Raw genomic sequence first — 11137 nt, forward strand, 5'->3', positions numbered from 1 at the left:
TGAAATCAACGGGTTACATGGTACAGGAAAATCAACACGTCAGACCCACTGAAGGTGTTGTACCGAATCAGCTGGCTGCCAAGCATTCCCACACATAGGAAAGAAAAATCTAGACTGTCGTGGGCGAACCCAAGACAGAGCCTACTTTGGGCTGACAGTCTGCAGCCAACTGCACGGACGCGGTGGTGAGCGTTTACTAATTGTAATCACAAGAGGTTTTGTGAGCAAAGATGTAATTGAATTAATTACTGTGACGAACTCCGAAGCGCCTATGTTTAATTTTAGTTTTTTATGTGAGGTTTTATTCATGTAAATATTACAGGTCAACATACGACTGTACCATTAGTTTCATTGTAGCCAAAGAATCAACGATTGTGAAACAATAGTGTCTAACATCACATTATCATTTTTCAACTTTACATCAAATAAAAATAGCAACCATATTTTAAGAAACCTGGGCTAGTCAGCAGTTCTAAGTTAGAGTCTGCGGTCTTTAGGTTCAGCAAAAGGGTAAAAACTAGTCCCATATTTTATCACAGCAAACAAAATCGTGCCTGTTGTTGTATATATGCTTTGACAAGGAGTAAATTTGGTTTGAAAAGTATATTCAGCGTAAACAATTTATGTGGCTTGAAGATATGTGGGAGAGTTATCGTGCATTTTTGCGCTTAAATTATATCAACCATTCTCCATCGAATACGCCATCGGAGAAGTTTCATTATTCAAAACATTTATTTGGATTTTGATCAATTTCTATGAAAGCAATATTATATAACGAACATCACACCATAAGGCATCACATCGTGTGTGTTAATATGTGCGTTTTCAAATAATCACCCCGGGCAAATCTTTTTTCACAAATATGACATTGATGGGGTTTTTCATTTGTGTGTGTCAACATGTGTCTTTTCAATTGTCCACATTGGGTAAATCTTTTTTCACAAACACCACACCGATGAGGTTTCTCTTTGGTGTGTGTCAACATGTGTAGTTTCAAGTTTCCACTATGGGCAAATCTTTTCTTACAAATATGACATTGATGGGGTTTCTCATTAGTGTGAATTAACATGTGTCGTTTCAAATGTGCACTCAGAGCAAACCGTTTTTCACAAACATCACATCGGTGTGGTTTCTCTTTGGTGTGAATTACCATGTGTGATTTCAATTGTCCACGTTGTCGAAATCGTTTCTCACAATGTTCACATCGATGAAGTTTCTGATGAGAGTGTGTCAGCATGTGTGTTTTCAAACCTCCACCACGTGCAAATCTTTTTTCACAAACACCACATCGATATGCTTTTTCATTGGTATGTGTTAATTTGTGTGTTGTTAACGTTCGACGGGTGCTAAATGTTTTTTCACAAACTTCACATCGATGAGGTTTCGCATTGGTGTGTGTCAACAAGTGCTCTTTCAAACTTCCAACTTGGTAATAGCTTTTTTCACAAATATCACAATGATACCCTTTCTCATCGTTGTGGATCATCATGTGACTTTTCAAATAATCACTGGTACGGGACGTTTTCTCACAAATTTCACATCTATGAGGTTTCTCATCAGTGTGTGTCAGCATGTGCTTTTTTAAATCTCCAGCTCGTTTAAAGGTTTTTTTACACACATCACATCGATGAGGTCTTTCGTTACTGTGTATATACATTTATTGTTTTAAATGTCCACTGAGACCGAACCTTTTCTCGCAAATGTGACATTGATGAGGTTTTTCTTTTTTGTGTGTCAACATGTGTCTTCTCAACCTATCTCTGTGGATAAATCCTTTCTCACAAACAGAACATCGATGGGTTTTTTTCATTGGTGTGTGTCATTATGTGTTTTGTTTACAAATTTCCACCTTTTTTCGCTAACATCACTTGGATGGAATTTCGTTTTGGTGTGAGTCAACACATGGCTCCTGAAACATTAATCTTACAAAAATGTTCTACAATCAAGGATGCTACGTTGAACAAATAAGAACGTCACCTAATTGCTGATGAAGTTAATTGCACATTTTTGCACGTTAAACTGTTTCAGACCAAATTAAAATGAAAACTTGAACACCAAAACAGTTGAATATGGCCTTTAGGTAAAGCAGTCAGATTTGCATAAAATCGTTTTTGTGCGTCACACCGCCTAAAATAGCATTTAAACGGAGAAACACAGCACGTGCGTTTAACTATTTTGTGTCTAACCCTTGACTGAAGTTGCATGCTAATTAACTGCATTAACTGGCTTCGCAATGTGGCAGTCAGCTGTGCAATAATTTCCTAATCCATGTGTCCGCTTACAAACGTCATTGGCCACAAAATGGGTCAAACAACTGATCGAAAATATTCAACTGGCTAAATTACTAAACGTTTTTGCTAAATTTAACACATAAAGGTAATGGAGTACACAATTCTTACGAAAATGTGTTATCATTTTTTAAGGTTCCTGACGTCAAGGCTGACCAATTTTATTCTATTGAAGAAATCATTGCAAAACATGCACTTTAGTTTAAAAATTTGCAAAAGATAAGATTACAGCAAATGTAGTATAGGTTAAAACTAATGTAATTACCCACTTTTACGCCCAAATTCTTGTGGAAAATCTATACTTCTGCAATAACAATTTTTGCGACGCTTCCATCATTTGACAACTGCAGTCACGTTTTTTGCTTCAAAAGATTTTAACTTTCTCATATCTAAAGCAGCATAACATACCATAGGGAAATATCTTGGCTATGGAATATTTTAAACTGTATTTGTTTAGCATAGCAGACAAACAAAATCGTACTGATGTGCTACACACTAGCTTTACCTTAAACTCCCAAACTGTTGCTCGTAGGCCTACACGATGTAATTTGGACAGGAATCCATTATGCAGCTGCAACATACGACTTCTGTGCGTTGCTGTGTTACAGGAAGCAATTTACGAGTTTGACATCAGAGCACACAGCAAAAGATGAGTTAAATGTTGCATAGGGTTACTGGATTGTTCGGAAATGTATTTCGGCAGTGCATACTTGATGCCCGTTTGTAAACAGTTTTGAACATGGATCATAATACAATGTATATAAAGCCCTTGCGTTAATTTGTACTGACGAAATACAAAGCGATTTTTACAGAAGCAAAAATTTAGCTAATATACAAAATGCCAATCTTCAGTTTCTTAATTGTTTTGCGAAGCAGATTAGGCTACAAGATACACGTTATTACAATCAGAAACATCACAAATATTCAAACAGCCAATGCAAGCACAGATATAAACAGTACAAAAATATTCTGGCATAAGTATGTGTTTCTTAAAACGTAAAAACCTGCAAATTAGTATAAAACCTATCTACCTATTACAACAATTGCAGAAAAAATAATAAGTTGCAATAGTCAGTGGGTACAACAAATATCCAATTTGCAACTGAAGATACGTTACAAACAAACTTACTAAAGGCGGCACTTAGTTGAAATTAAATAACCGTATAAAATATAAAAAGTGGTTTAGCGTTTTATCTGGCCACTGATGTACTAATTCCCCAAAACAGTTGAGGGCCATGTAACTGCTTTAAAACATTGCGTGTGTTAAGTATAAGGGTGACAGGTTAGTCTAGTTTTCTTTCAATGCTACTGGCGTCGTTTTGCGATCGCGTTTTGCGACCCCCCTGGGGGCGTTTGCTAATATAAAGGGGGCGCTGGAGAATAAATGGGCGATTGGGGGGCGCTGGAAGAACATAGAGCAGTTAAAACTAAATAAAACGACATAGTCATCTTTGTTATCCAGCGACCGGTAAAAGTAAATTTGACTGGTATTTACTGTATCGGGTATAATCATTCTTACAAAACCCTGATGAAGGCGACCTGTATGGGACGTCGAAACGTCGGAATAAAATTACATTTGCCAGAAGAGTTCTATAAACTTGATACTATGCCTGGCAGCAATAGCTTATTCTTACAAAACGTTTGAACAAAATTCATTACAAGGCAAATTTGGTTCAACTTCTTATTTTATTCATATGTGTCATTCATTATGCGTATTTGTAAATAGTCACTTTAACTCAATCCTTTTTTTGCAAACTTCACATTCATGGGATCTAACAGTTGCGTGTTTCGCTTAAAAAGCGTTTCAGTTTTTCCAATCTAATGCTAGATTACAGACCACAGGAAAGTATCTGAGCAGTAGAATAATAAACTGTGTTTGTTTTGCATAGCAGCGAAATCGTACTTACGTATCTAACTAACATACACACTAGCTTTACCTTGCCACTGCAGAAACCCTCGACTGGGCTTCTGTGAACAGTAGCGCACATAAAGCGATTTAGTCAGTAATCGGTTGTGCAGCTGCGACCTCCGCCTTTTGTACGTTTTCGTATTACGTGTGGTTTTGCAAGTGTAGTAAATTGTCACACATTAAGTTCACATAGGAAAGCCTATCGTAAACAGTGGAACAAAGTGACGCATGTACGGTAATGATGTCACAATGCCTGTTGACGACGTATGTCTATGCTACTTTGCATTTTCACTTTCATTTAAGTTAGTGGGTTTACGTACGACACGTGGTCAGTACCATGTTAAAGTCTGACAGACCAGACAACAGGTGGAATATCTATTTTATCCATCAACAATTAACGGTCCAACAGAAACCACAGTGATAAAAAGAAATTGTTACATGTCGCTTTGCCAAGCTTTCGAAAGAAGTAATCACTGCTGTAAAAAATGCAATTCTTCCCATTTTTGTTTTAGCTATGTGTTGCGTTGTATTGTTGGGTTCAAACAACTAAACTAAATTAATGAGTTAAATTCTGACGTGGTTTAACATTTGCTATTTTTAGACATTAAACTTTTTTACTATTTGCAATAAAATTTAAAATCATCTGGAGAAAAAAATAGTTTCCAAAATTCCAATTGCGATAAACATTTTAACAAACAGCACACAAGCGTGTTATTGAATGTACATTCGTGCTTTTTGCTTTATTTAACAAAACACACAAACGGAATTTCACTTTCGTGCCAGCCAACATACATATTTCAAAATCTGACACCAGTTTAGTTTTTCTCGATTGTGTATCATAATGTGTTTATTTCAAATTTTCACTTCTGTTAAACTTGTATTACATCGATGGAGTTTTATGTGTGTCGTAATGTGTGTCGTAATGTGACTTTTTAAACTCTAACTTGCGGTGAAGCGTTTTTCACCAACACCACATCTATGAGGTTTTTCTTTGGTGTGTGTCAACATATGAGTGTTTAAATGGACTACCTTGGTTATAGCATTTTTCACAAACATCACATCGGTGAGGTTTTTCTTTGGTGTGTGTCAACATGTGCGTTTTTCAATTTCCACTTAAGCTAAATCTTTTTTCACAAACATCACATCGATAAGGTTTTTCTTTGGTGTGTGTCAACATGTGCCTTTTCAAAGTTGTACTTGCGCAGAAGCGTTTTGCGCAAACGATGTAGCGATGAGGTTTCTCTTTGGTGTGTGTCAACATGTGAATTTTCAAGTTTCCACTTTTGCTGAAGCGTTTTTCGCAAACAATGCAGCGATGAGGTTTTTCTTTGGTGTGTGTCAACATGTGGCTGTTTAAATTTCCACTTAAGCTAAATCTTTTTTCACAAACATCACATCGATAAGGTTTTTCTTTGGTGTGTGTCAACATGTGCCTTTTCAAAGTTGTACTTGCGCAGAAGCGTTTTGCGCAAACGATGCAGCGATGAGGTTTCGCTTTGGTGTGTGTCAACATGTGAATTTTCAAGTTTCCACTTTTGCTGAAGCGTTTTTCGCAAACAATGCAGCGATGAGGTTTTTCTTTGGTGTGTGTCAACATGTGGCTGTTTAAATTTCCACTTAAGCTAAATCTTTTTTCACAAACATCACATCGATAGGGTTTTTCTTTAGTGTATGTCAACATGTGTCTTTTTAAAGTTGCACTTGCGCTGAAGCGTTTTGCGCAAACAATGCAGCGATGAGGTTTCTCTTTCGTGTGTGTCAACATGTGTGTTTTCAAATTTCCACTTACGCTAAATCTTTTTTTGCAAACATCACATCGATAAGGTTTTTCTTTGGTGTGTGTCAACATGTGCCTTTTCAAATTTCTCTTTCCGCTGAAGCGTTTTTCACAAACAATACAGCGATGAGGTTTCTCTTTGGTGTGTGTCATCATCTGTGGTTTTAAAGCCCCGACTTGACGAAATCTTTTTTCACAAACATCGCATCGATTAGGTTTCTCATTGGTGTTTGCCAATATGTTTTTAAATGTCCACTTATTGCAAATATTTTACACAAACATAACATTTATCATGTATATGTTTGGAGTCGCACGACACAATGATACAACAAGAATACAACCTGAAACAAATATAGTGTGTAGTTTTCGACGCGGTTAAGCAGACATCGACAATGTCAAAAAAGAAACATTTTTTACATTCGGCGCTAGTCAACAGGTTAAATGTTTCATGCGGTATATATGGTGCCCTTCCCAAAGCTTTTCATTAAATCTCGTCGTATGCAGGCTATGACCGCTACTGGCATTAATGCAATCATTCTGAGCGCCAATACAAACTAATTCATGTACATCTCCTCTCAGAGCGATCATTATTAAATCAATCATTATTAACTGTAAACAATTACACTGTTCCTTTAATCTTGCAGATCTTTAAATGTTGTAAACAGTTTTAACAGAATGAGCAAATAAAAATATATAAGTCAAAAATCGCATTGCTAAATATACTCAAAGCGGCAATTTTGTGTTGTTGTTTCCAGGCTTTTGCGTGCGATGACCAGGTAAAGACACGTTTTACATAATATGTGCATGATTTTGTTGGTTTTGTGTTAAATTGTGCCAAGTTTGTCCGATGTGTGCTTTCAAAAGTTAGTTGTAGACCATCATACAACTGCTGAGTCAGTATTTAGGAACGATGAAATGAAATGCAGACCAGAGTCGGAGTTTTACAACCTTAGTTTTTTAGATCTGAAGGGCCTTTTAAGCGTTGTATTAAATATAAGATAGATATGTGCAGTAACGTTTGGAAATGAAGTTCACAAAGCAGATACAAGAACAATTGATTGCAGTGTGTATATTTTTCATAGCTTTCTGAAAAGAAAATCTTCTGTATAATTAAATTGTAGTGATCGAATGTTTATGTTAATGTTCGTTGATGAGTCTCAAAGGTATAACCGCGTCACTACAAATTAAAGAGGTATACCACCGTCCTTGACCTCCCAAGCTCCTGGGCTTGTCAGGACCAAGTCCTGGAAACTCCACACACGTGCCTTGCACTTCAATTCGTTTGTTTATTACTTATTCTTATGCAAATAGACCTTATTCAAATAGAATGCTGATTCAAATAGACTTATTCAAATAGAATGTTTGGGAAACAAAACATATCGTTAGAAATTAATAGTAATAACGTTTACATATAAATTAAAGTTTAACTAGCAACCAACACATTATTTCAATGCAAGTAATTAAACAGTAAGCCAAAGAGTTAACTGCGGTAAGACTAAAACTGTTATGAGCCATTACATCAGCGGTACGTTTTATAAATTCATAGCACGTGACATTAACTGTACAACTATGCCTTTGCCGTTAGCGCTTGCACATTTTCTCACACACAAAACAGCGCCAAATTTACCGCACAATACCAAAACATACGATTAAAGCGGGTAAACACCAGATAGCAAGGTCGAACAACCTCCTAATTTAACTGTAACAGGAAATATTATCAACTTGAGCATTTTAGCAAGTAAAACCAGCTAATTTGCTAAACAATTACTGCAAAGTTTGCACAAATTATGACGTAATCGCTACAAAATACCCCACGCCATGTTTTTAGGCAATGGGCAATATATGGTCATTGCGTTTTTATGGACATTAAAATGACACACAGAATATTTACAATAGAAAAAGGATACAATTGACAATTTGTTGATTTCTGAAAATTTCTGGATCAACTTCACAACAAAAAAACACGTAACAGCACAGATTTAACAATTTCAGCAGTAGACATTAGAAACAACATGAGCATATACATTCAAAAACAAACAACATTCAATTTACACCACACCAATTATCAAACTTGATTATCGCATTTCGAGCGTAACGTTTTTGTGTTTCTGGAGTTTGGTTGTCTCCAGTCTGCAGACATCTGAATCGCTGAAATTCTGTGTCTGTCAGTATGGTGAATTTGAATGTTCTTTGTTCTTGATCACAATAGTGGTGGAAAGTCACTTCGCTTCTGAAACAACAATAAAACAAGCAGTACATGGAAATAGCAATGACACATTAAGTTCTACAAGCTCCTTATTTTTTTTATTTTTTTATATGTTTTTTTGGTAAATTTTTTTTTACATGCAAGCAAATACAACAATTTATACAAACAAATACAGCAATTATACATGGCAAAATTGCAGTTTTGAGCAGCACATTTATCGCCTGAAAATCGAATTCATTGTTATCTGTTACAATTATTGGGCAGGCAATAAATTTCGCAATTGATGCGGTAGTCTTGGCTGACTAAACTCGACAAAATTGTACAAAAAAATACGTTTGATAAAGTAGAACATGAAAGCAGGTTGTGATTTAATGTAGGTATGCCCCCAAGCTAGCCGATGTCGTGACTAAACCTTACATTTGAGATGGTACTCAGGAGTATATTGATATAAGTAATCATTCGCATAGTATTCATTCCTCGTGGGAAAGTAATGAAAAGTACGTACGTGTATCGAGCCATGCTCGGAAGCTGCGACAAGCTTCGATTGTTCGTTCTTTTGTAATAAATAGAAACGCGCCTATAGTTGGCGTAGTAATGCAATAATAAGAAAGTAATCACCGCCTATTTGGCGTAGTAATGTAATCATCAGAAAAGTAATAACGACCGCCCAGTTGGCGTATCATGCAGGAATAAGAAGAACAATAAACGCCTATTTGGCGGAACATGCGATGTAGTAGCACGGTGGCATAAACAATATACTCCTATGGCTAGGCTAGTGGACAGTACCTACACCATTTGATTGTTTTTATGGTTAAATTATGTGTTTCTTGAAGTCAGGCGCATGAGGTCTAGAAAGACCGGTACAAAATTCTTTGTGCGCATATAACGTAACATGGGTTGTAAAAACATTTACTTTTGTTAAAGAAAAATGCATACAAATAACAAATCAGCCAAGAATAGCACTTCAATATTTGCTCACCTCGTTTAACAAAAGACATCGTACTGTGGTGTAACAGCTCGTACGATGAAATAGAAACATGATACGTACGGTGAGAAACAAAAATGGTCGGCGTTGATGACAACACATAAAATACAGACTTCTGCAACAAAAATAAAATGTTTGTAATTTCTCAGCTTAAAGATACAGTCCAAAAATTTCGACGGCAATCTTGTAATTCTTTCGGTCGCTTGTCGTAAACTTTGGTGACATCACTAGAGCTTTTCTTAAGTTATCACTCGGTAAACAGCAATTTTTTTTTTTTTTTTTTTTTTTTTTTTGTAAGTTGTCCTCACTCGAGCGGCACCAAATTTTGTAGTGATCGAATGTTTATGTTAATGTTCGTTGATGAGTCTCAAAGGTATAACCGCGTCACTACAAATTAAAGAGGTATACCACCGTCCTTGACCTCCCAAGCTCCTGGGCTTGTCAGGACCAAGTCCTGGAAACTCCACACACGTGCCTTGCACTTCAATTCGTTTGTTTATTACTTATTCTTATGCAAATATACCTTATTCAAATAGAATGCTGATTCAAATAGACTTATTCAAATAGAATGTTTGGGAAACAAAACATATCGTTAGAAATTAATAGTAATAACGTTTACATATAAATTAAAGTTTAACTAGCAACCAACACATTATTTCAATGCAAGTAATTAAACAGTAAGCCAAAGAGTTAACTGCGGTAAGACTAAAACTGTTATGAGCCATTACATCAGCGGTACGTTTTATAAATTCATAGCACGTGACATTAACTGTACAACTATGCCTTTGCCGTTAGCGCTTGCACATTTTCTCACACACAAAACAGCGCCAAATTTACCGCACAATACCAAAACATACGATTAAAGCGGGTAAACACCAGATAGCAAGGTCGAACAACCTCCTAATTTAACTGTAACAGGGAATATTATCAACTCGAGCAATTTAGCAAGTAAAACCAGCTAATTTGCTAAACAATTACTGCAAAGTTTGCACAAATTATGACGTAATCGCTACAAAATAATATTGGAAATTGAATCAATTCTCAAGTAAGTTTTGTTTTAAACTTTTTGTAGCTTTAATTTTGGTTTTAAATCAAGAAATAATTAAAAAAATATTATTTCAAGTTGAACTTTACACGTAATGTGTTTGTTTGTTTCTATTTTAGCAGGTCTGCCAGATGTAAATGAAATAACAAATAATAGGTTTCATCAAATGTGTTCAATATTTTGATAAATGAACTGAATAAATACTCAATACTGACCAATTGCAATTGTTTTAATGTACCATTCGGACCTTACAAGATTTTATTTGCCTGTGTATTTAATATGAATCTGCAAATCAAATGTATTGGTTGTACACCACTATGTAATAAACCACAACACTTATGTCAAACTTACTGACAGATGTATGATGTTCAAAAATTAGTCTACAAGGTTCTGGATAACTGCATCTTAGTTGTTTCTAATTCTTTTTTCTTTGCATACTAATATCCCTAACTGTAGTTAAGGCAATCTTCTGGTTAATATTTTGCATATTTTGGATAAAAAAAAATGAAAAGTGTGACAATCAAACAAACCAGTTGGGTTCGTTGCAAAATTCAGACACAGAAGAGTTGCCAATGTTTGGTATTTTAATTGTGTTCCATGTATGTTGCTGACCTGTTCAGATATAAATATGTTTGTTTGGGTTTCTTATTTAGCTATCGTAGCCAAAGCAAAAAAAGACTGGGCAATAAATTTGGATTTTGTTGCATAGTAAGTTTTTCATCTTGTGGTTTGATACCAGTTTTTTCCAACTGTAGTGTGTGAACATAGAATATTTTGTTAGGAAAATAGTTTAATATTTAAGGTTAATATTTTTAACAACAAGAATCATTTGTATTTATGTCATTTAGAAATACATCTTGCTAACTTTGGGCTTGGGGTCTATAGTACAATAGAGACAGTTTTGTGATAGACATTTATTTTCCACAA

General features: G+C 35.5%; 1 protein-coding gene across 1 annotated transcript; it reads right to left on the bottom strand.

Moving 5' to 3' along the window:
• Positions 1-660: 660 nt before the first annotated feature.
• On the bottom strand, positions 661-6130 carry LOC145218158 (uncharacterized). The gene is made up of 2 exons (XM_080085551.1): positions 5311-6130; positions 661-1296 (listed from the first exon to the last, which is right to left on the bottom strand). Exons 1-2 carry the CDS (start codon positions 6128-6130, stop codon positions 797-799), a joined length of 1320 nt encoding a protein of 439 aa, XP_079941677.1. The 3' UTR covers positions 661-796.
• Positions 6131-11137: the final 5007 nt, after the last annotated feature.

This window comes from Phallusia mammillata, chromosome 3 (assembly GCF_965637545.1).
Source record: "Phallusia mammillata chromosome 3, kaPhaMamm4.hap1.1, whole genome shotgun sequence".
In the NCBI taxonomy this organism is placed as follows: Eukaryota; Metazoa; Chordata; class Ascidiacea; order Phlebobranchia; family Ascidiidae; genus Phallusia; species Phallusia mammillata.